At 40.9% G+C, this 26,689-nt stretch overlaps 1 protein-coding gene across 1 annotated transcript in view; it reads left to right on the forward strand.

The window, feature by feature from the left end:
* The window catches only part of LOC126198962 (neuropeptides capa receptor-like), a gene marked incomplete at its 3' end in the record, with an annotated part of 1,187,493 nt that overhangs the window by 1,032,358 nt on the left and 128,446 nt on the right, over nt 1-26,689 (forward strand). Inside the window, exon 3 of the mRNA XM_049935612.1 lies at nt 4,201-4,291. Coding sequence (XP_049791569.1) covers nt 4,201-4,291 — 91 coding nt within the window. The remainder of the gene's footprint in view (nt 1-4,200; nt 4,292-26,689) is intronic.

A 26,689-nucleotide genomic window follows, 5' to 3' on the forward strand; every position in this document is an offset into this window, starting at 1 on the left:
TCTTTACAGACAAATGGAAAAACAGGTAGAAGCCGACCTCGGGGAAGATCAGTTTGGATTCCATAGAAATATTGGAACACGTGAGGCAATACTGACCTTACGACATATCTTAGAAGATAGATTAAGGGAAGACAAACCTACATTTCTAGCATTTGTAGACTTAGAGAAAGCTTTTGACAATGTTGACTGGAATACTCTCATTCAAATTCTGATGGTGGCAGGTGTAAAATACAGGGAGCGAAAGGCTATTTACAATTTGTACAGAAACCAGATGGCAGTTATAAGAGGCGAGGGGTATGAAAAGCAAGCAGTGGTTGGGAAGGGAGTGAGACAGGGTTGTAGCTTCTCCCCGATGTTTTTCAATCTGTATATTGAGCAAGTAGTATAGGAAAGAATAGAAAATTTTTTGAGTAGGTATTTAAATCCATGGAGAAGAATTAAAACTTTGAGGTTCGCCGATGACAATGTAATTCTGTCAGAGATAGCAAAGGACTTAGAAGAGCAGTTGAACGGAATGGACAGTGTGTTGAAAGGAGTATATAGGATGAAAATCAACAAAAGCAAAACGAGGATAATGGAATATAGTTGAAATAAATCGGGTGATGCTGAGGGAATTAGATTAGGAAATGAGACACTTAAAGTTGTAAAGGAGTTTTGCTATTTGTGAGCAAAATAACTGATGATGGTCGAAGTAGAGAAGATATAAAATGTAGACTGGCAATGGCAAGGAAAACGTTTCTGCAGAAGAGAAATTTGTTAACATCGAGTATAGATTTAAGTGTCAAGAAGTCGTTTCTGAAAGTATTTGTATGGAGTGTAGCCATGTATGGAAGTGAAACGTGGACGATAAATAGTTTGGACAGGAAGAGAATAGAAGGTTTCGAAACGTGGTGCTACAGAAGAATGCTGAAGATTAGATGGGTAGATCACATAACTAATGAGGAGGTATTGAATAGAATTGGGGAGAAGAGGTGGCAAAAAAGAAGGGACCGGTTGGTAGGACATGTTCTGAGGCATCAAGGGATCACAAATTTAGCACTGGAGGGCAGCGTGGAGGATAAAAAACGTAGAGAGAGACCAAGAGATGAATACACTAAGCAGATTCAGAAGGATGTAGATTGCAGTAAGTACTGGGAGATGAAGAAGCTTGCACAGAATTGATTAGCATGGAGAGCTGCATCAAACCAGTCTCAGGGCTGAAGACCACAACCACAACAACAAATGTCATGGAGGACTCCTGACCTCTTCATAAAGTGTATTTTATAATATGAGCGCACATTGAATCACTTGTTTTGAATTTGGGGCCTTTCAGGGAGAAGTTTACTGGCGTTCAATCGGAAAGAACGAAAATAGCTCTAACATGACGGGACATTGCGAAGTAACGTATCTCAATGAAATGTGGACCATACTGAGAATGAACTGCTGTAGTAAAGTTGAAAATGTAACTTATCTAAATACGCAATCTCGGCAGAAATGACGCTTTTACTAAAAGCCTATAATAACAAAGAAATCAACGCTATTCGCTAAGATACCACAGACATTACAAATGGCGGGACGTGGTCCTTTATAGGACATACGATCAAAATGAACGGCTATGCGCACTCCACAACGTGCTCCTATACTATCCACAGCATGATAATCCTTGTTGATGCATGTGGATGTGCTACAATGCATCTCCCCAACGCATGCCACACTGAGCGGTGGTACAAGGGCTTTTCGGAAAGTAAGGTCCGATAGGTAGCAAAATGGAAATGACTGTGAAAATATGCTGAATCTATGCACAGATGTATTGAGCAGCGGCTCCAGTATACACGATGAATGCGTCATGTCGCTATTTTCAGTTTTGAATACACAATAAGTTCACAAAAATACGTAGAATAATTGCGTCTCCGCCAAGTATTAGTAGCCACTGCGAGGTTTCGCCTGATTTCATGCAAGCCCACATAACTTATGTGTAATGCATTTCTTCTTCATGACAGTTCTCGGTTGCACACAGCAGGGGCAATGAGGACCCTCCTGTAGCGTTTTCTTTGGGGAGTATTTGACCACCCACCCAAAACGCCTTGACTACGTCTGACGTTCATCTTTCGACACAGTTCCTCACAAGTGTATTCTAACCAAAGTGCGTACCTATGGAATATCGCTTCATTTGAGCGAACGGATTTGTGATTCCCTGTCAGAAATGTCACAGTTCGTAGTAATAGACGGAAAGTCATCGAGTTAAGCAGAAGTTATATCTTGCGTTCTCCAAGGAAGTGTTATAGGCCCACTGTTGTTCCTGATCTATATTAACGGCACAGGAGACAATATGAAGAGCCCTATTGCACTATTTTCATATGATAGTCATTTACCGTCTTTTAAAGTCATCAGATGACCGAAAATAATTATAAAATTATTTAGATACGATATCTGTATGGTGTTAAATGTAGAAATTGACCCTGAATAAAGAAAAATTTTAAGTTATTCGCGTGAATACTAAAAGAAATTCGCTAAGTTTCGATTACGCAATAAGTCACACAAACCTGAAGGCTCTAAATTCAACTACATACTTAGAGATTACCGTTAAAGATAACCTAAACTAGAGCGATTACATAGGTAATGTTGTGGGTAGAGCGAAACAAAGACTGCAATTCATTGAAAGAACAATTTGAAGATGCAACAGTTCTACAAAAGAGACTGCTTACACCATGCTTGTCTGCCCTGTCCTGGAGTACTGCTGTGCGGTGAGGGATCCGCATCAGGTGGGACTGACAGATGACGTTGAAAAAGTTCAAGGAAGGGCAGCTCGTTTTGTACTGTCGCGAAATAGGGGAGGAAGTGCACAGGAATGATGCGTGAATTGGAGTGGCGATCATTAAAACAAAGGCGTTTATCGTTGCGATGGGATCTTCTCATGAAATTTCAATCACCAGTTTTCTCCTCCGATTGCGAAAACGTTCTGTCGGCATCCACCTACATAGGAGGAAATGGTCATCACAATAAAATAAGAGACACCAGGAATAGTGAGCTGTATACCACTGTAGAGAATTGGCGCAAAACACATCCGGCTCCCCTCAATGACGAGTTTAATGGAAAATTGGTACAACGCTACGACAAATGTCTAACTCTCAGCGGGGATTGTGTATGGAAGCAGCTGGAATGTGTAGTAAACTGTTGCAAATGAAACGTTTTTTGATTTTCCCTTCGGTTTAAATTTCGCGACCGATCAGTCCTTACTTTCCAAGTAGTCCTCCTACCACCGAGCAAAAGTGTATTTGTTGGGGAGACGTAGCGTAGCACATCCACATGCATCAATGACCATCTAGCAGTTCGCTAGCACTTTGCTGGGACTGTGGAATGAACGCCCTACCACAGGAACTATTTACCAAAGTTGTGGTCAGCATGGGAATACCCTATTAAGAGTCATTTCGCGGCTTTTGTAGCGTCCATGCTACCATAATGAACCGTGGTGATTCCATTGCAATTATTGCGTTGAAGTAAAAGTGTCATTTCTGTCGCTCTCATTGCGTAGTTCGATCAGTTACGTTCTCCACATTATTATAGCATTTCTTTTTGCGTATCGTCCAAGTTTCATTGAGCTATGTTACTTCGCAGTTAGTCGAGGAATTGGGCAGGTCGATCCATTTGTCGAATGTCCTCTCGTTGTAAGAGCTTCGCTACCAGCTGTGTTCTATGCAGTCACGCGATTGTCATCCAAAAACAATTAAATAATGGTGGAATGCACCATTGAAAAGGCGCACGTGGGCAAGGAGTATGGTGTCATAATTAGGTTGTCTCGTTAGTATACCCTGTTCAAAGATTTTTAGGTCAGTTCACCATTACGACATTATGCTTCCCCAGACCATAATACCTGGGCCGCCAAAACTGTCATTGTTGACACTATTCCTCGGTGCATTACATCTTCCCAACTCACCGCATGAAGGGTACGTCCAGCATTCTCGCCGCGACTTCATTGCCATTATTGTCTTTGAATAAAAGTATCATGTTTTTTCGTGTCATTGCGCTTTTCTTTCAGCTACCTTCTCTACTACAACATTGCAGTTATTTCTAGGTGTACTCTAAGTTTCATGCAGTAGTTTTCCTTCATAGTGTCATATCATGCGATAGTACTTATTTCCTTTTTTTTTTGCATACCTGTGTATTTTCGCCCGACCTGCAGCCGCCGGTAACGATAATAAAAGAAATTTACCACGGTTTCAGGTCTGCCCAACGAGGTGAGCGTGTACTGGCAGCAGTATCCGTGGGTCCTGGGGACAGGCGTCTGCAAGCTGCGAGCGCTCGTCTCAGAGATGTGAGTATTCATGAGGCTGCTGTCATGACTGCAGATAATGCGCAGAAGCTTATTGCCGAACGGATATTCAGCGTGTTGTCACGCATAAATTCCAGAGAACGGTACTGGCTGAACTGGAGCTACGATGGACAGTCGTGAGTGGGGCTGGGATAATTAGTCAGTTAGAACACGTCCGCGGAAGACAGTTTTTCAAATTCGAATCCTGGAGCGACAAATACCATCACTCAACAAAGCTATTACCCGTATATGGTTCGTTTAGAGGAAGGAGTAATAGAGATTAGTTGTCACTACTAGACACAGATGCAATTATAATCTTTGGGGGAAAATTTCGGTGAATGGATTGTGTGGAACAGAATGCAAAATTTTAGTTCCTTTGTGATCCAAACTTCAGTATAACTAAATCTCTCTTCAATTACATTATTTATGATTAATTACAATGTTTTAAATGTTTGTCAGCTCTGACGTTCCAAATTGCTTACAGATGTACAAGTTACTTTTCGATTCTGTAAGATGATCTATAAGCCATGGCTACTGTTTAAGTTTTCATAATAAAATTGTAGCAGACAGGGAACCCCGAAGTAAATGAATACCGTTAGTTCTAGAACCGAGTTCGTGAAATAGAAACGACGGTTCGTGGTACTGTTGCAGTGTTGCGCTACTTCCAACAATTTTACACTTTGTTTATCCGTTTGTCGTTTTCTTTCTTTTAGGAAGTCAAATACATACTACGAAATGCGTAACAGGTAGCTACTTATGGTCGTCCTACTTCCTAATGCCTCCTATCGTACCCAAAAACACTGCCGGGCTTCAAGGAAACTAAGAGGGCTTGCTAATCGTGACCGACTGTAGACACTAGTCGATGCCTATACGTAGCAGCAGGTAGGATGCTCACTAGTGACGTCAGAAGCAGCTGTTTGCGTGCGAACTCCCGGACTGTCATCCATAGTAGCTGCGGATCATCGCGGCGGATTCGTTTTGTTTACCGGCTGGATCAGAGATTTCCATAACTTGACGAATGGGTGCTTCGTTGTCCTTACGTTCGTATGACATTCCACTGTTGACATCGCTGTATGGGTACGTCCCGAAAGCCAATAAATTAAAAAAAAAAAAAGAAATCAAAAGAATTCTCTGTATAAACATTGCCAGATGCCCTGTGAGGTAGCGTCACTTTACGGAGGACATTTCTCGCAGCTTCCTCTTCTCCCGCAACGCTAATTTGCTATCCACATCGCTTGGGTAGACCATTCCCCAACTATAGTATTATCAATATTAATATTTCAACAGAAACCATAATAATTTGGTTTCGGACACAAATTTGCTTTGAGGGTAGTAATTAGCTGTAATGTTTCTTTATCAGCATAACTAAATTTTATATTTTTGTCGATCGTTGTACAGCTTTCTTCTCAGGTTTAGTCCTAACATTGTGACAATTGGAAAAGTGTCTAGAATATAGTAATTGTTGGTGCTACTGCAGCTGTAGTGTTTAGTTCACCGCTAGTAAGTATCAATATTATTTCTAAGAACCTTAATTATAGATGATACGTTTCAAGGTCATCGAGTGTTTCGGTTCTTCATACCATAGTTTTCTACGCGTTGCTGTATCTGGTATGCTCTAAGCTACTCTACGTCCGAAACAGGCCTTGGAAGGCCCAACGGTATCGACCGGCCGCAGTGTCATCCTCAGCCCACAGGCATCACTGGATGTTGATATGGAAGTGCATGTGGTCAGCACACCGCTCTCAAGGCTCGTATGTCAGTTTAAGAGACCAGAGCCGCTACTCCTCAATTAAATAGCTCCTCAGTTTGCCTCACAAGGGCTGAGTGCACCCCGTTTGCTAATAACACTCGGCAAACCGAATGGTCACCCATCCCGACAGCGCTTAACTTACGTGGTCTTACGGGAACCGGTCTTACCACTGCAGCAATGCCATTGGCCTGGTATGCTATGGATAGTGAGTACTAGAGCATCATTTAGTTTCTAGTTTGTGGAGTGCGAGTGGAAATGAACAGTATATATAATTTACAATTTCCCACTTTTCTGATGAGGGGAATCTTGCTGTAAAGGGACTAGGATGACGGTTACCAGTATTAAATATTGTGCAAAATATTAATACAAGAAATCGACAGCTTAGGAGAGCATTTATAATACTTATTTATGAAAGCAGTGATGCCTGTTGCTGTTCGCCATGCCGTTTGATGTGGCACCCTCGAGGACGGTAGTTGGAGACAGGGACGTGAATCATATGAATACCAGTACGAAAATGAAGAAGCAGCAATCTTCATCTGTTCACATACGAAAATGTTTAATAGTGGCTCTTTTGGAACTGCCAACGTATCTGAACTACTGGATAGCGTCTATAAAAGGAAAATAAGCGAGTATAGCGAAGAATTTACCCATAATAAACATTAAATCTATCCATTTGTATGGTTCCTCTGGACTGACCTTGATGGATCATCATGAAATGCAGTTGTCATCAAACCCATCATAGCATTTGAAATAAATACAATTAAGAGTTGGAAAGAAACTGACATAATCAGTGGTAAGGAAACTATAGATTGCTCAGTTGCCTAACTGGGACAAGAGCGAGGGGAAAAGACATGCAAAGGAATTTGCGATGTTATAATTTCTGAGATTAAATATAGTTTCTGTTTCTCAGGTTATCTTATCACTTCACCATTGTTTCTTTCAGAAAAGTCTCCCTTGTACTATTGTAAGTTTTTTAAGCAAATTTCAAAGGAAGTGTGCCCAGTGTATACGTTTCTGGATAAGCTGCAACTACTTCGTTCTATCTACCTAGCACAAAAATTTAAAGCATTGTCTCGTGCTGTTTGCCTAATAACCAATAATCTATAGAATACTCTAAGCTGTTGAGACTCATTCTCAAAATTCCTGTGACGTCAGTCGAAGTAGAAAGGTGTTTCTAACATTGGAAAGAATCAAAACATTCTTACGCAATTCTGTCTGTGATGATTGTTTGTCGAAGCAAAAAGGTGCTTTCTAACTTTGGAAAGAATCAAAACATTCTTACGCAACTCTGTCTGTCAAGATAGATTGTCGGCCTTAGTGATGTTTTACACTAAAAGGCATGGGACACTGAGAAGTTAGCGTCAGTAAAACACCGAAGGGCAAATTCTCAATACAAGTGACGAAACAAGAAGTTTTCTTATAATGTATAATTTGCTGTTTCAAATGACGAATGGATTTAATTTCTACAAGGACTGTAGCTAACTACGTAAAGATAAAAGTTTTTCTGCACAGTCGATAAACCGTAGCTTGCTTTTTGCAGAGACTTTTCTGTCATATTTATGTCACTAACCCGTTCACGAAATCTAAATTGAGTTTGAGAACTTGAATTTTATGACCCTCATAGACCGTGAATTCTAGGGATGAAAGCTAATCTCGAGACGCCAGAGGCCGAGGTAAGGAATTATCTGTCTTGTTCTCATATAAAAAAAAGCACATTGAAACCTCGGCGCAACACCCAACTTCAGATGCAATGGGCCGCCATAATGAAGTAGGAATTATTTACTTCTGTCTAAATATGCATATATTTTTCGCAGTAGTGCACAAAAAAATCCTAATATGGACCTTAGTTTCTACACCAGCTACCAACCGACACTTCGTTGTATAACTTCATTGTGTTTTTTGTTCACATAGTCAAAAACAAACTCCTTCATAACACTCTATTCACATGTAATTTCTCTCTTATCATATCCTTATATTAATTATCTTTCCTCTACCAATAAGCCAATTTGTTCCAGTCAAATCAAACGTACTTAATCCGCGTCATCTATTGTGCTGTCATATATACCTTTCGTCTGCTTAATCTGCGTTCTTCCGCTCTTTCCTCTGTTTACTGCCACCATCTGCCGTGCTTGTCGTCACCCCGCTGCGTATACACACTGAATCGCCTAAGAAAATAGTACAGGCAAGCGTATTCAAATACAGAGATATGTTAACAGATAGAATACGGCGCTGATGTCGACAACGCCTATATACACTGAAGCGCCAAGGAAACTGGTGTAGACGATTATTTTACTAGTTATTTCCCGGGCTATTATGACAGTAAAGAAATTTCTTTGTTGGAATCTTCTATTATAAAGTTTTTAAATTTGTTCCATTCAAACTGTCCACTTTTAGGAATCACATTACTATCTTTCAATCACAAATATCCACTGGCAAGTAATTATATTTCGCGTCATATTTAGTGCAGATAACCTATGTTTGTGTCTTCGTGAATGCTCGTGTGTGTGAGCACCAAAAACCTCGAAAGTATTTCTTTATTTTTTTATAGTGTTGCCACTGTACATCACCAAATATTACACCGTCCGACTGTTGTTATTCAATTTGCACAAAACAATATTACTTAGAGGTCTCTCTCCCTCTTTAAACAAGCAATGGTTCGAACTATGAATGAAATATAACAATTAACGGCTATAAATGTTAGAGGTAAATAATGTGATATTTAAATTTCTGAAATTCAAAGTCTTGGCCCTGGTTGTGTTCGTACTGTGGCAAATCATGTTAGCAATGCTGCCTAACCGAAACTAGCTTTATTCAAACAAATAGTTGTGCCACTTGATACACAGGCTGCACTTTCGTTTCCATTCGTACATTCACAACTTTCATACACCATATGAAGATTAATTAAATTTTTCAAGTAAAACGGGCGCAGGCATTCAGAAGACGGTACTTCATCATATTAATTTTACGATAAAAGGAAAGAAGAAACGTGACTCCCGGCTGCTTCACAATATGGAACTCTGTCGCTACAGTGCAGTCTGCCATGTGTACTACCACGTGACGTTGGTCATATAATGCTGTATGCATTACAAAGCAATAAGAACGCAGCATGACACTCTTTGTTAAACTCTTTTCGAAACTCTTCACAGTAATAAAGCTTCTAGTTTACGACAAAGAAAATAGAATAGCCTAAGTTCTTACAGTTATCAGATGGTACATGCACTAAATGATCGTAGGTTTGATTTACTGTCCCCCATAACCTTCGAATACTCGAAACATATTCTGAACAGACTTAAAATGTGTTTCGCTGTTGTGCTGAAATTGCCTTCGCTTCCTGTAGTATGTGGCACAGTCTGTTGCACAAACCAACTTTTTTCCATGAACAGCGGAAACTTCCCCGTCTAGTGGGCTTCTAGTCCATAGTGATTCTAAGCACATGATCTTCCTGTTGGATTTTTAAATGGTTAAATCTGTCTTTGTTAATTTTACTTTTCAGAGCGAAAACTTGTGGCCCTGACTTTTTTCTGTGATTCGAGTTTTATCGATCAGTGTGTAGCCTGCTGCGTTAGTTGCATCTGACATTGCTTCCGCTTGTGTCAGACTACTTTTGTTTTCAGTCCTCTCCGCCTCTAAGCCAGCTTTTCTTTCCCCCTCGCTGTGACGGTGTTAGGTTTCGAGGCTCGGTGGTGGAAGAGCATTATCCCAACAGCGGAGAGGGTGGACTGCACGTTCAGATTTTGCCACAAAAATTACGTACGATTTAGCAACTAGTTGTTTCCCATTAGAGGTAGATGGCTCTGTAAGAGACAAATACAAGTGTGCGCACTTCAAAATTAAGAACCGACGTCCTTGCTTCTCAGTTTCCTTTACGATGCAAGAGCAAACTTACGTGTTGTAACCGTTGATACTGACGTTCAGACGCTACTTGAGTGTTGCAAATGCGACTGTACAGTACAAATAATGTGGATAGACATTGACATTTCTGGCAAATAAACTGCCGCCCCTAAGGCGATGACTGTGGTGAGTCCTAGAACCATCGAAGTGCTTCACTTCGGTGGCTGCCGTCGAACCCCACCTTTAGGGTGAGAGATTCAGATGGGCGTTCACATTTAACCGCTGCAAATTTCGCGCTGGCTGCTACAAGACTACTGCACCGCCGGAATACAGATCACAACCATTGCAACTACTTAAAACGTCCATGATGCGATTGTGACTAGCAGAACTGCCATGGATACTCACTGGAATCAAACACCACAGTAGTGAGAAGCAAGGGAAATCACCTAAATCTAGTACCACAGTGGTGAGATCTACGGCGACATTCAGAAATCAATGATGTCCTTCAAGACGGAAACTATTACATCCACGTCATTGTTTCTGGATTACGCTAAACGTATTTTCTAATCAGACACTGTCCACACATCGTGCTGTACAGGCTAGTATTGCTGCCTCTCGATCATTGGGTCCTGGGGTCGATTCCCGGCCGGGTTGGGGATTTTCTTCGCTTTTGGACTGGGTGCTTGTGTTGCCCTCATCATTCACAATCATTCCGAAACGTCGCGAGACTGAATAGTGAAAGTATTGGGAATTTGTACGGGAACTGATAACCAAGCAGTCGAGATCCCCACAAACCAAATATCATCGCCATCATCAGACACTGAAACGACTATCGATATTGTACGGTATCGTAAAATTTACAACCTTAGATGTAACCTCAACACTTGGGTGGATGATAAATCGTAAATTATTACTATGGTTATTACGTATTGTTAATTATTACTAATATTCACGAAGTTAACATTGATATTAAAGAATGTTAAAATTGCTAAGAACTTACTGGTGTAAAGAATATGTAGCTGTAACCAGCGTATTATTATATACTAATGTAAGATATTGTTTCGTTTACTATTACTATTGCTGCTACTATTACTTTCATTGCTGTTCTTTGATATGACCTTGAATTCAGTCTGACGTTAATTTGATTGTATGTGTTACGAGAGAAAAATGAACCAATTTGAAGATATTGTTTTCTTTTTAAAGCTGCGCAATATTTCGTTATTGGCTATCCATCTATATTTAGATACATACATCGCAAGCCACAATACGATTAATAACTGAGGGAGCCTTCTACCACTGCTATTATTTTCCTTTCCTGCTCCACTTGCAAATGGAGTGAGGGATAAACGGGTGTATATACGCCTCCGTACGACTCCTAATGTATCTTATCTTATCCTCGCGGTCCGAACGCGAAGTGTGCGTTGGCGGAAGTAGAGCTGTTCCGCAATTAGCTATAAATACCGGCTCCCTAAATTTCCCACAGTGTTTCGCGAAAAGAACGTTGTCTTCCCACCGAGAATTCCCACTGCAGTTGAAGTAGCATCTCTGAAACAATCGCGTGTTCATCGAGCGTACCGGTAACGAATCTAGCTGCACGCCTGGGAATTGCTTTGGTGCCTTCATTTAATCCGACATGGTACGTCTCAATAATGCTTCCCACTGGTGGTCTATACGCTCTCTCCCTTGCAGATGAACCACACTTTCCTAAAATTCTCTTAATAAACCGAATTGCACCAGTCTGTATTTCTCCTACAACGGTCTCCTACTGTCCTTACGTACTGGTTCCATTCAATATCGTTTCCCATCGTTTCGCCAAGATATTTAATCGACGAGACTGTGTCCGGCAGCGCACCACATCAATGCACTTGAACATTATAGGATTGTTTATCTATTCATCTGTATTGAGGTAGTTTTGTCTACGTGTGAGCAAGCTGCCATTCATCAAACACATAGGACGTCTGGTGAAGTCATCCCGTCCCCTTCTACAGTCACTCAACGACGATACTTTCTTATATACTAGAGTTTCCACAGAAAGTATTCGCAGGTTACTGATCGTTCTATCCGTCAAGTCATTGATGCACATGTAGGAAGCAAGAGCGGTATTATTTTCCTATGGCTCTGTTGAAGATAAGACATTCGCCATACAGATCAACATAATGGGTTCTGTTACTTAAAAAGGCTTCATGCAATTGACATATCTGCGAATCTGTTTGAAAGCTCGGAGTTTCGCTAGCAGTCTACTGTGTGGGCACTGTATCAAACGGTTTCCAAAAATCTACGAATGTGGAATCGATCCTGAAGTAACTACTTTAGTGGTCAGTATTCATGTGTAGGTGAATGAATCTTGAATGGAAATAGGTGTAAGAGCTGAACAAGCAAGAGATATTTGATGTCATCAGGATATATGCCAAGTATTGAAAAACAAAATAAGGAAGGTGGGCAGAGGTAATGAATGAAGAATGCTTAGTAGTAGTGTAAGATTTGCCACTAATGCAAAGTACAAAGTAGGAAAGATGATAATTTTGACGATAATTGTATGTGACTATTTCGTCTTTTTAAAAATCTTTGGTGCAGTGAATGAATCTTCATTAGTGTTGAAAGCAGTTATTGGACTGAATCTTACGCACATAACTTTCTATTTCCGACAAAACACAAAAGCCCTAGGCGATATCCGAATGTAATTAAAACAAAAAATGGCAACTGTGAGCAGTACTGATACTGTTCGATGATATTCAAGTAACCATTTATGATGTAGCCACCTAACCAGATCAGTTTAAGAGACACCTTCTCTGTGATTGGCTACCTTATCAGACATTGTTGCTGTAAATTCAAGACCTTTCGCTTTTATCCAGACTTCCTCTTTCGAATATTATTAGCCATGGTAGTACTGCTTTTCTTACAGTAGTGATAGAACAATGTGGAGGACATATTGAGCTACGTGCGTCTCCTACTGTATGCTTATTTTAATACAATATTTCACATCTCCATAAGATAATAGTGTACTATAGAATACTACCAAATTAATCAACTGTAATCGAGTTTGTTATCCGTTTAATTACTCAATATTTGTAGATGGTAACATTCCAAACAGACATTTGTCCTTCGGTCGCTGTTACAAGTCGTAAAGTGTAAGTTGTTCGTCTCCGAACGTTCGTGTCGGTATAGTTTATTAAGGGCCGTCCAAGTCATATTGAGCTCTTTCGTCTTTTACGTTTTCTGTTTACCTAGTCGTTAACTTCGACTGAGTGAAGTTCGAAAAACGCAACTGAATTTTTTATTTTATTATTAATTAGCGCAAATTTAGTTGCAACTTGTTCATTATGCGTTACTATTCTAAGACTGGTTTTAAGAACTGGGCCATCTGGTTCGATATGGAGTCGTGTGGGAAAGCAAATGTTTGTATGCGCGCTTCGGCTTCGCATTCGTAGCACTAAATATCTACGGCTGGACAGTTTGTTTGCTGTAGCGGTAAAAAACAATAAGCACAGACTTTCCTCTTGAATAACTCTTTCTATTAGTGGGAACCGTATCAAAATCCTCAGAGTAGTTTCCTAGATTGGCCTTCGCCTACAGACGGAAAACGATGCGAGGGACTTTTATTTAAGAAATGTGTGGATACCTTGAAGAAAGATCAGTGATTTGTTTGAATAAGTATTTCAGTGTTCATCTTTTGTGGCCATTTTCCTACATTTTATTCGACTCACACACCGTCATTGATTCCTTTTGTTTGGATTTGACTATTTACAGTAAGCCGTACTCTGGGGTGTATTAAATCAGAACATAAACTAGTTAATCAGACGACCGACAATTGGTGAAATGTTATGAATATGAGTCAAGGTAACGAGCCTTCTGGTAGTTTCGTGTCACCTGTTTCAGTTAGACCGACCGAGCTACTGTTCGTTCCCCACGAACGCAGTTGATTAATTGAAATTATTGCTCAACAGGTCACTTAATATGAGAAGAAAAGGGCTCGTAAATGAGTTAGGATGTCGGTTCTTACATAATGAACAGTTGTTCATGATTAGAGTAATTTATTAATCTACAGAATTGTTCCACTTGGTTCTTATTAAACCCAACTTCCTAAAATCTTTTTTACAGGGTGTCCCATTTATGTTGGCCGCCCTAATTAACTGTTTGTCCAGATGCAAATTACAAAATGTTTCAAGAGAATGTTCTTTAGCTGTCATGGGGACATCAATAAGCAAGATTGCATTCGTTGTAGCTTTGTTTTTTAAATGGCACCCTGTATTTTTTATTCGGCAATTCATTCCTTCTCCTGAAGACCTATTCAAAAATGTATCAAAGCGTACCATCCACTGAAACGCAACGTTATTAATTACATAACACAACACTGACTTTGATCCAGGGATCTCAAACTCGTCCGTTTGCTGGAGTTATCAGAAAACAAATGGAAACCAAGTAAAAACATAACACAAAATTGACTTTGACTCTCCTGTACCATTGGCCAGGAGTAGAACATTCAAAGGTGCTCAGAGTAGCGACCCTGGACACCGATGCACCGGTGCACTCGTTGAATGAAAGAATTATTTACTGCTTCCACTGTTGCCTGCTGAGAAGAATTACAAGCAAGCACGATACATTCGTGCATGTCCTGTGGAGTTGTTGGAATATCGCGATAGACAATTTCTTTCATGCATCGCTAAAGAAGAAACTCCACAGGATTTAAATCAGGAGACCTAGCAGGCCAAGTATGTGTTCCTCCTCGACCAGTCCATCTGGCAGGATACCTTCAGTTCAGAACACGACGTGCACGCAACTCATGTGCAGGACATCCATCATGTTGCTACCACATAAGCATTCTATTTCTTAGCGGCACTTCATCCAGAAAAGGAGGAAGAATTCGTCCGAGGAAGTTGACATACGCTGTGCCGTTTAGACTAGAATTGATGAAATAAAGGCCAGTAATTATAGTACCAAACATTGCACGCTAAACGTTAACTCTCCATTCACGCTGATCTTCCACCTGTCTAAGCCATCGTGGGTTGTCGCTGGACCAATAATGCATATTCGTTGTATTTACCTGTCCGTTGTTTTAGAAGGAACATTCATTGGTAAACAGGACACTGGACAAGAAGTTCGGGTTGGCGAGGATTTGCTGCTGTGCCCACTGACAGAACTGTACACGATTCAGGAAATCATTCCCATGCAATTCTTGGTCGATGTGTACATGGTAAGGATGTAACCGGTGAGGTAAGAATACGATGTACACTGGTCTTAGGAATTCCAATCTCGTGTCGAAACTGCCGTGTGCTCACATGTGGATTGATAGCAACGTAAGCGAGAACAGTGACTTCGACAGCTTCGTCTGTGCGAATGCTACGACGATTGCGTTGTCATGGCTTGAAAAAAAAATGGCTCTGAGCACTATGGGACTTAAGTTCTGAGGTCATCAGTCCCCTAGAACTTAGAACTACTTAAACCTAACTAACCTAAGGACATCACACTCATCCATGCCCGAGACAGGATTCGAACCTGCGACCGTAGTGGTCACGTCGTTCCAGACTGTAGCGCCTAGAACCGCTCGGCACGGCTTGAAACTTCCCGTTTCCTGAAGCGTCGCTACAAACCGTAAAAACATCCGGCGGGAAGGTGGGTTCTTGTCAGAATGCCGGCCGGAGTGGCCGTGCGGTTCTAGGCGCTACAGTCTGGAGCCGAGCGACCGCTACGATCGCAAGTTCGAATCCTGCTTCGGGCATAGATGTGAGTGATGTCCTTAGTTTAGTTAGGTTTAAGTAGTTCTACGTTCCAGGTGACTGATGACCTCAGAAGTTAAGTCGCATGGTGCTCAGAACCATTTGAACGCTCTTGTCAGAATATCGCTCTCTGTACAGTTCCGACGCCTGCGTAGCACTTCACCTTCCTTCAGCAACAACAATAAAAGAAACGTTATGTCGATGCAGTCTGTACGAAGGACAGCCTCTACTGTATGCCTGCTCTACTAAATGTACCCGTACATAAGAAAACAGTATTGCAATTACTGTACTGCTAACCTACGTTCCCCATATATGAGTGGCATTTCTACCTTCTCGTGGTTGGTGTACGTTCTGCTCACACAACTCTTCAACCGACGATGGTTGACGGAATGAGGGGCGTGCATTCTGCTTATGTTTACATTTGTCCTCTGTCAACGTCAGCACGTTAATGTGTTTCACTACCCCGAGTACCTGCACTAAGCGCTGGGAGCCTCAACGTCAATGTTGTGTTATATAATTCATAACGTTGTGTTTCAGTGAATGGAACACTGTGATACATTTCTGAATAGGTCTTTGGGAGGGGAAATGAATTACCAAATAATAAAAACAGGATGCCAATTAAAAACTTCATACCGTTGTTCACATCTTTGTAAAAAACAAAGCTACAACGAAGGCAATCATGTTGACTGATGTCCCCCTGAAGGCTAAAGAACATTTGCTTGAAACACATCTGGACAAATAGTTATTTAGGGTGGTCAAGATAAATGGGACACCCTGTAAGTGATTAATCAGAGACGAGTAAAACAAAAGAAGATATAGGTGTTAAACATGAAGATAATTTAATGGATGTTGTATCTTTTTGACTGGCCCGTAAGCAATGGATAAAGGAAGAGTGACAATCATCTCAACACATCGTTCTCTGAAGTGCATAATCTCTATTGTGTGCTTCATGACTGCCCGATCATACCAGAACGCAATGGTTCCACTGGCGAACATCTAACTGCTTGGTCGGGGATGAGTCCATGGCCGCAGGTAACAGATCGGAAACATCTAAGCATTCTCCTCATTTATAGCCCAGGCCGCAGGCTATTATCACGAGTATCGATGTTTCAGATGAACTAGAACTCTGTCCGCTGTAGCGTACTGGTATTAGATACCCATCAGTCATCGATGCACGCGCTGATTTTCGAAAGCAATAACAAACCTCTTGTCTCCACCTTCTGATCGAATGTTGTCCTCTGCTTTCCCCTAACAAGTGTGTTCCTCGAAAAGTTTCATTCCTCACTACCAAGGGTCTCTCGTCATATTCTTGCAATATCTCCATTTGATGAAGAGGCTGGAGTGACACGGAAGCAGCTAATGGTGCAATAAATCCAGTTTTATGCGTGAAATTAGACCCCGTAAATGTTTCGTGACTGATGTATCGATTTGCACCATTTGTTTCTATATGATCCTTCCTTGCCATTAATGACTGTAGTTTGCAGTAGCTCAATTAAACCAACATCCTATAGTTACAATGTCCTTTTCATTCTGTTATTTGTAGCATGTGTAGTCGAGGGGTCATTACACACACGTGTGACTCTAATACTTGTGTGTTGGTTCGGGTGTACAGCGAACTGAAATAATTTTGCTTGCGTGACAGCACATTATAATGTTCACCCAACCAGATATCGGATAGTATAACAGTTCTTCCACTTTGTATGAAATTTAATTAATTTTGTGAAATGAACTGCACATTCTCTTACTTTCACCTGCGAAAGCAGTGAACGTCCGGCTACCAACCACCTTGGTTTCTCTGATATGTAATATCACGGCATGACATGATACGCAGTTATGTTTTAATTTAACTTTGCCATTCCCGGTGCCAGAATAAAAACAGCGGTTGTACTTAATTCTAAATCCCAGCACCAGCTACGATATCAGCGTATACAGAAGGGTGGTACCGGTATAACGGCGGTAATTTTTCGTAGCCCTAGAAAAAGCTTTCTGAATATTAACTGCTAAAATTTGTGAAATGTAATTCAATGAATAATATTATTTTAACGTTATACGTAATGTAAGATGATTATACGGCCAAACTTCCAGTATACGTGCCTCAGATGAACAAGATCCTTTATTGTATGATTATATGATAGCGGAACAAACACTGGTAGCAGTTACTTCTGTAAAATATCTGGGATTATGCGTGCGGAACGATTTGAAGTGGAATGATCATATAAAATTAATTGTTGGTAAGGCGCGTGCCAGGTTGAGATTCATTGGGAGAGTCATTAGAAAATGTAGTCCATCAACAAAGGAGGTGGCTTACAAAACACTCGTTCGACCTATACTTGAGTATTGCTCATCAGTGTGGGATCCGTACCAGGTCGAGGAGATAGAGAAGATCCAAAGAAGAGCGGCGCGTTTCGTGACGGGGTTATTTGGTAAGCGTGATAGCGTTACGGAGATGTTTAGCAAACTCAAGTGGCAGACTCTGCAAGAGAGGCGCTCTGCATCGCGGTGGAGCTTGCTGTCAAGATTTCGAGAGGGTGCATTTCTGGATGAGTTATCGAATACATTGCTTCCCTATACTTATACCTCCCGAGGGGATCACGAATGTAAAATTAGAGAGATTCGAGCGCGCACGAAGGCTTTCCGGCAGTCGTTCTTCCCGCGAACCATACGTGACTGGAAGAGGAAAGAGGGGTAATGACAGTGGCACGTAAAGTGCCCTCCGCAAAACACCGTTGGGTGGCTTGCGGAGCATAAATGTAGATGTAGATGTAGAAGAACAAAAGAAGTAGTGGGTACATGCCATGTAAGAACTGATTTACTTCAACTCTTCACAGCACGTCAATCACAGGAAACAGCAAATATGCACACTACCACCCGTGGGTATTTACATGTGAGGTGAATCTCCGATAAGCAGATGAAGCCCTGGCTTTCTTGTCTGTGATACGGTTTCAAGGCGTCTTGCGTCTTGTGTCGGGGGTTCAAAAAACAACTTCAATCATACGTCGCCATAAGGAATTGTAAGGAGGGTTCACGCCGGAACAGCATGGAACTAATAGAAATGGTTCACCTCTTACAATCAATATCTCACAGATGATATTATCTATGACCCTCACAATTACAACGTAATCAGGAGAGTATCTCTACAATTCATGTAAGAAATAATTTAGTGTGGCATGCAGATGCGTTTTGCTTTTGCGTATTTTTCACATTTAATATACAATGAACGCATACAGAAAATAAACTGAGATACATAATTACAATAATTACAATAACTTCTTATTCTGTTTGTGAGTAAATTACCGTGATAGTTTGTCAGTTACACTCTGCATAAGAACAGCAACCTACGGGTTTTATGAAAAATACCAAAGAATACACGTAAAATTGTATGGTAAGAATTAACTATTGGAGTTAAGGCGTGTTCAGTAAGGAATCTCTTGAGTGATAGTTGGCAACAGCGTTTTGTAACTCACATTTATTGTGACAGCTTTTGCCTAAGAACAGAGGAATCAGAAAAGCCCATCGATGTACAATAGTATGAGCATGCAGAAGGCAGTGGAAACCACTATCTTACAGCAGTATAATGTGTGACCTGTAATTCAAAAAGTGCGAAGTCATTCACTTCTAAGAAAACCAAATTACAGATTAGTCGCTCCAATTGGGTCTTCGGGAAGGTAGGCTTAGAGCCAGGGGACCAGGACAAAAATATTGAAAAATAAAAAGGACAACGCTATTCTAAGATTCTCAGCGTGGGATAAAAGAAGTCTGAATCTCATAGGAAACCTATAAAATCTGGAGAGGGAAGTGCGAAGGCCCCATCTCCACATCGTCAGAGTCAGTGAGGAGAAATGGTATTTGGATGAAGTTTATGGTGAGATAAATATAAGCTAACATCAAAAGTAGCGGAAAATGGAATAACGAGAGGAGGATGCCTTATGAGTAGAGAAGTATGGCAGTGAGTGATTTACTGTAAACGTATAGGTGGTAGTGCTGTTCTCGTCAGAACCCACAGCAAACCGGTTCCGACAAATATTCTTCAAGTACACGTGCCAAAATCACAAGCAGAAAATGAATAGATACAGAAAGTGAATGTAAATATTCAACGGGTAGCTCAGTTTGCAAATGAATTAAATTTCTGGTAATGATAGAGGACTGGAACAAAATAATAGTGAATCGAATAGATTGTAGAGTTATGCGAAAATACGAATCGATAGCAGAAAATGATAGGGATTCCTAAAGCCCGGCAATAATTTCAGTTGCAGTAAATTGCAAGGAAGATAAGAGGGGGAGCAATTCGCAAGTGGATGAAAATTGTACCATTCCTTATTACTCAGTATACATGCGTTGAGAAAACTTACATCTAACCATACATACCTCCACTTTCCAAACGGAATTTGTTTTTAAAAGGTAGTCAATGCTATTTTATGACATTTGTCGCAATGCATTGAGAGGAACTGCGTAAGCGTAATGTCCTCTTAACAGTTTTTCCATATACAGAAAAAAAATTAGAAAAAGAAACAGCAACTGTGGAGTCGTGGAGAGATATGTAATTTTATTGTTTTATTCGTTAAACCAGCTACAGAAATACATATGCTTGCGAGTGATACTATTAACGACTTGGAAGATGCATTATTTTTATTTTTTTACTGTTTCATCAGTTACCCTTATTTTGAATGAGACAATATCCTCCACTGAAAGCACGAAGTGTAAGCCAATCCATTACAGAGCCCCCACGGCACTTTACAGTTAGAGGAAACAGTCTTACTTGTTCCCCTCATCGACGATATCTATTCATAAAATCCTCTTGTTTTAGAAAACAGTTCAAACATAACTCGTCGACATATACCACATGTTTCACTTGGTCCGCAGTCATAAGTTTGTGCTCAATGCTCCACGAATATTGAATTCATATTATTAGGTATTTCACAAAAGAAGAACTCTTTTATACTAGTTCCTGTTCAGTTTGATGTGCAACATGGTATGCACCCCCCCCCCCCCCCCCCACACACACACACACACAACGGAAGCTAACGTTGGACGTCGTACATCGCATGGCGATTTCTGCAGTTTTGATGCAATGTCTTTTTAGTCACTGCATTAGACTTGAGATTCGCCTCTTGTGGTGACCTCAGTCCTCTTTAGTTTCCCGCTACAATGAAGAAGACATGCAGAATCAAATTACAATATCACCGTTAATTTATATCCCACAAGTTACTTTGGCTCTCTGTTAATTAAGCATTTCGAAAATTCTCTTCCACATTTCTCGTCTGTTTGCGAAGTTACAATTTGGTAGCCGCAGGCTGGCGTGTTTGCTCTGTAAACGACAGCACCGCACCGCAGTCTTCTACAAATGGAATGATGCAAGATAGTTTATAATGTGAGGAGACAGAGATTTCGAAATCAGATACTAGATTGTACTGCTAACACAGATTAAGATAAAGCATCAGATTTCTAAGGTAGTGTTAAAGCGCCTCTGCTGTTTCTCATCTGTATAAACGATTTAGGAGACAATCTGAGCAGCCATTTTATGTTGTTTGCAGATGATGCTGTAGCTTATCGCCTAGTAAAATCAGCAGAAGATCAAAATAAATTGTAAAACTATTTAGAAAAGATATCCGTATGGTACAAAAATTGGCAATTGACCCTATGTAATGAAATGTGTGAGGTCATCCACATGAGTCCTAAAAGAAATCCGTTGAACTTCGGATACACGATAAAGTAGTCAAATCTAAAGGCCGTAAATTCAACAAAATACCTACGAATTACCGTTGCAATCAACTTAAATTTAAAAGTACACATAGGGAATGTTGTGGGGAAGGCAAATCAAAGACCGTGTTTTACGGGCAGAACTCTCAGAAGACGCAACAAATGTACAAAAAAGAAAATCACATTTAAGTGCCTGCCAGAGTCTTCATCGAACCACCTTCACAATTCTCTATTATTCCACCTTGTACAGAGCGCGGAAAGAATGAACACCTATATCTTTCCGTACGAGCTCCGATTTCCCATATTTTATCGTGGTGATCCCTCCGCCCTTTGTAGGTCGGTGTCAACAAAGTATTTTCGCCTTCGGAGAAGAAAGTTGGTGATTGGAATTTCGTGAGAAGATTCCGTCGCAACGAAAAACGCATTTCTTTTAATGATTTCCAGCTCAAATCCTGCGTCATTTCTGTGACACTCTCTCCCATATTTTGCGATAATACAAAACGTGCTGCCTTTCTTTGAACTTTTCCGATGTACTCCGTCAGTCTTACCTGGTAAGTATCCCACACCGCGCAGCAGTTTTCTAAAAGAGGATGGACAAGCGTAGTGTAGGCAGTCTCCTTAGTAGGTCTGTTAGATTTTCTAAGTGTCCTGCCAATAAAACGCAGCCTTTGGTTAGCCTTCTCCACAACATTTTCTATGTGTTCTTTCCAATTTAAGTTGTTCGTAATTGTAATACCTAGGTATTTAGTTGAATTTACGGCTTTTAGATTAGACTGATTTATCGTGCAACCGAAGTTTAACGAGTTCCTTTCAGCACTCATGTGGTTGACCTCACACTTTTCGTTATTTAGGGTCCACTGCCACTTTTCGCACCATTCAGATAGTTTTTCTAAATCGCTTTGCAGTTTGTTTTGATCTTCTGATAACTTTATTAGTCGATAAACGACAGCGTCATCTACGAACAATCGAAGACGGCTGCTCAGCTTGTCTCCCAAATCGTTTATATAGATAAGGAACAGCAAAGGGCCTATAACACTACCTTGGGGATCGCCTGAAGTCACTTATGTTAGGCGGCTGGATACTGATATATTAAGGAATGTTGATGTGCGTTTGAAGTTATCAGCGGCAGTAGATACTGCATTGTACACATTTCGGCTCAAGACGATTGGAAAGGCATACGACGGGCAGTCACAGAACTTGAAGTGATGTGTATAGGTGAGGGACATTTCAGAGGGGCATTTACGTGCGAAGAATCCATGGAGAAATAAAAAATTATTGACTTGTTCAGTAAAAGAATGGAATACAGAGTGGAGGGGAGCTAAAGCGAAAGGTGGCAGCAGAAAAAAATTGATAAGATTCTGCTACCAGGGATCTAAAATAACAAATGACAGATGAATACTATGGCGCTGCACTCATAGACTTTGCGGCTGGACCCGTCGGAGGTTCGAGTCCTCCCTCGGGCATGGGTGTGTGTGTTGTCCTTAGGATAATTCAGGTTAAGTAGTGTGTAAGCTTTGGGACTGACGACCTTAGCAGTTAAGTCTCATAAGATTTCACACACATCTGAACATTTTGCACAGATGAACAATGAGGATATCAAAAAAAGAAAAAAGCAGATTAGGACAGACAATGACGTCACTCCACAAGGAAATGTCTAACATAGGCCTTACCTTGAGCAATAAATGCCTAAGAAGGTAGGTCTAGACCACATAATTGTATGAACATTAATCATGGACTGTAGAAAAATCGAGGAATAGGGAAATAGAAGCATTTGAGATGTGATGCTAGATAATGCTGAGAATTAAGATAGACATTACCACGCTCAAATGGAACTGTATTAGAGACACGTCCCTGCCAGCATGTACAATACATTTTCGAAAGTCTGTTTCATAATTACCGATGACGGTGGTTTTCGGCGTGGCATGGGCTCTACGGTATGCCGAAGGTAATGAGGAGACACCATTAAGAGTGGCAGCGTAACTGCCACTATGGTCACATTGTGTCCGAGAAGCACACATCTCGCCCCATGGCTGTTACAGTGCACTGAAATGGGCTGATGTGGGATGGTCTGTGGTAGAGCCGGTAGGCGTAGGGGACAATGAGAACATTCACGCCAGTGGAATATTTATCTTATCCTTCTGAAACATTTTTGGGAGGAAAAGAATACTGCATTGTCTTGCTAAACATATGCGTCGATGTCAGATATGCCCAGTGCTCCATTTTATACCGTCTAAGCAATCACGTGTCATGCACATGCAAACCTCTGCGTACAGTGCTACTGGTTGAGAAGAGATGTGCTGTATCTGTGGCAGAATACTCCACGGACGAGGTCGCTAATTCATACCTGTGGGCTGATTTTAGTCCCGAAAGTAGACGGTTCGAAACTTGACGGTGAAGAATTTTTTTCGGTAAAGGGGAGGAAAGGTGGTATCGCAATCTTCCGGATCGCCAGATCTTTCACCTGTGTCTTAAATTTCAAGTCTCTTAAAAGAGGTTCAAGGAGTTGGGGCGTGTGACGCCCTTGAGGGTGACGCGTCGGTTGGAAGGGCACATTAAGCTCGGTGGCCGCTTTGGCGATATTCAAGAGGACAAGGCTGTGTGCCAGCGCCAGTTTTCACCTTTCTCTTCTCTTACTGTATAACGCTAAGATGACACGACACTATACGCACATGCGTTACAGCCATTCACAGTCAACAGATAAACCGAAGTCGCAATTCTAGCACATCGCGACGAAAATAGCTGTAGCGCTTGGGGCAAACAGTCCCTTAGCGGCTAAAAATACCTAAGAGTACTCCTTATTTATTGCTTCTCTGTCTCAAGGCAAAGATTGATTCAAACTGACAGAGGTTCTTACCGATTGCTGTTACTCGACCCGAGCTAGAGAGTGATTAAATGTTCTCTACCCCGAGTATCAGCTATAACAAGCAATAAACACGATGAAATGAAATCATTAAATGGCGTTATTGGCCTGACACCTGGGAGTCTTCGTTTGCCTAGCACAAGTCTTCGTATTTGACGCCATTTAGGCGGCTTGTTCATCGATGATGATGATGATGACAACGCAAGTCCCTGATCGGATAAATCTCCGACCCAGCCACTAATCTAACCCGAGACCCCGTGACTCAGAGGCAACGACGTTAACACTAGACGACGATTTGCGGACAAAGACAAATGATGGCTACTACGGTCAAAAACACATTGCCGCTCATCCAAATTGACTGGGGTGGGAGCTGTTTCTTAGTACATTTTTGATTCAGCGGTATTTTAGAAGCCTACTCGACCATGGAGACGGAATCTCGAAAGAGCCTGGCACCTATGATACAGTTGTGTTAAAATGCGCTGTAACCCAGCGCCTGATACGTCCTACGTTCAAACGTAACGGTTATGGCGTGTGGAAAGTATGGTGTCATAAATGTATTATACTGAAATTTTCCATACTTCTAGATGACAGGACAGCGATTGTTAATTCATTTTGTCACGAAGATAAGGGAAGTTTATCCGGAGACAGACGTGATGCTGTCGTCATTCATTGAGACAAAAGGAATCGATGTTAAAAGTAGGACGTACTCGCGATAGGCTGAAGGTTGTTTAATTATGGCTACAGTATCTGTCATATTTTGTACACGAGAATTTTTCACGTTTCCAAAATATCCTTCAAAAGTCCAAATACAGTACAGTTTTGGAACAGTTACAATGTTAAGGACCATTCACAAATATTCGTAATTTTAAATGTAACACGATACCTACTTAAGAACCATCTACCATGTTTGACTATCTAGACGCCATGAGTTGGTCTCACTCTCATGCAGTTGTATCGTACACTTCGGCTAAAGTGGATCAATGACGTATGTAACATTTCACGCAAATTAAAGAGACATACAAATGGACATTATACTGAGTGTTTCAAGGATTAACAGGCCTCTGTGGGTTCTACATATGAGAACATGCTCAGGTACAAAAGGTGCTTTTTAACTATACATGATTTTACTTTTGACAGGCCTATGCCGCATTTTATGCACCATAATGACAACATGGTATGAGGTAATAAGTCACAATGGAACACGTTTTGTGAAAAAAATTTATTGAAGGTATGTAAATGTACAGTGCTTTTAACGTCAAACAATTTTTTTTCCCAAATAGTTTTCCATACACCATAATAGGAGATATAGGCAATCTATATGCTATATGTTACGGATCAGAAAGTGACAGTTACTACTGTAGAAACGGGTTGTCAGTAGTAAAGACTTATTTATGCCATTTTGGATATTGAAAGTTTTTTCCCAAGTAATGCTTTTATGTACTCAGTATGAGTAAATTCTGTCACCATACTCATCATCATCTTTAGTGTCAGCATCATTAGTCATATTCTTCCCTCACATCACATCTCTCATGTCCACAGTAGGTACGGCACGAAGTTTGAATTATACCCCTGAAATTTATGTTTACGAATCTACTAACGAACCCGCCAATTGCTAAATGTGGATGGGAATTGGATGTATGTCCTACTCTCTACTCCCCCCTCTCCTTAACCACGTCCTCCTCCTTCCGTTCTCGTCCTCCACCTCCTTCATCCTCTCTCTGTTAATGTCCTCCATCCTCTCTCTCTGTTCATTCCTTCCTTCCCCTCCATACGTTCATTCCCTCTCCCATCACTCTCTATTTGCTTTTTCCTCCTTTCTTTGACTTTCAGTCCTGTCTATTGGTATTGTAAAAACAAAACCTACATTGGGAACGGAAGTCACTTCAAATGAATGGGTAAATCGGGTGTGATCGTTGGCATAAGGCGTAAGATAGTGCAGCCTCTCCAGCTGCTGGAACCGTGAGAATAGTTGTTCCAGTGACAGTATTTTGGATGTTTTTAACGTGAAAAAATGTAGTATTACAAAGTGTGGACGATTCCAATTCCACAATAGCATTCTGATCATAAGCCGATAAGTCACAATCACAACTTCTCTGTTTTCTGTTTGAACAGACTGAGAGGAATAACACGAAACATCACATTACTAATCGATAAAGTTTATTTAAAGTGGTATATAACGAGGAAGAGTATTGTCCAGTGGCTGATATCGAAGTTAAAACTGACTGCTAGAAAGAAAAGGAATCACAAAACTGTTGTCATTTTCCGCACGTACACCTTTTTTCTCGCAGTTAGTTTTAAAATAGAACCCGTACATTGTTCAGTAGCAAAATATCTAGTCCATGTTCTTCTACATGTTTATTAGATAAAACCGGCGGCGAACTATATTTGCATGGGAGCAATGAGGTCTTGGTATGTCGCATAAGGGATTCGGGACCACATCTGCATATCCAAGTGAACGAATTCCCGTACATTCCAGGGAGGAGGACGATGAACACTGACGCCATCTTCAGTCACTTCCCAGATGTATTCGATGGGGTTAATATCCAGCG

This window comes from Schistocerca nitens, chromosome 8, assembly GCF_023898315.1.
Source record: "Schistocerca nitens isolate TAMUIC-IGC-003100 chromosome 8, iqSchNite1.1, whole genome shotgun sequence".
NCBI classification, from domain to species: Eukaryota; Metazoa; Arthropoda; class Insecta; order Orthoptera; family Acrididae; genus Schistocerca; species Schistocerca nitens.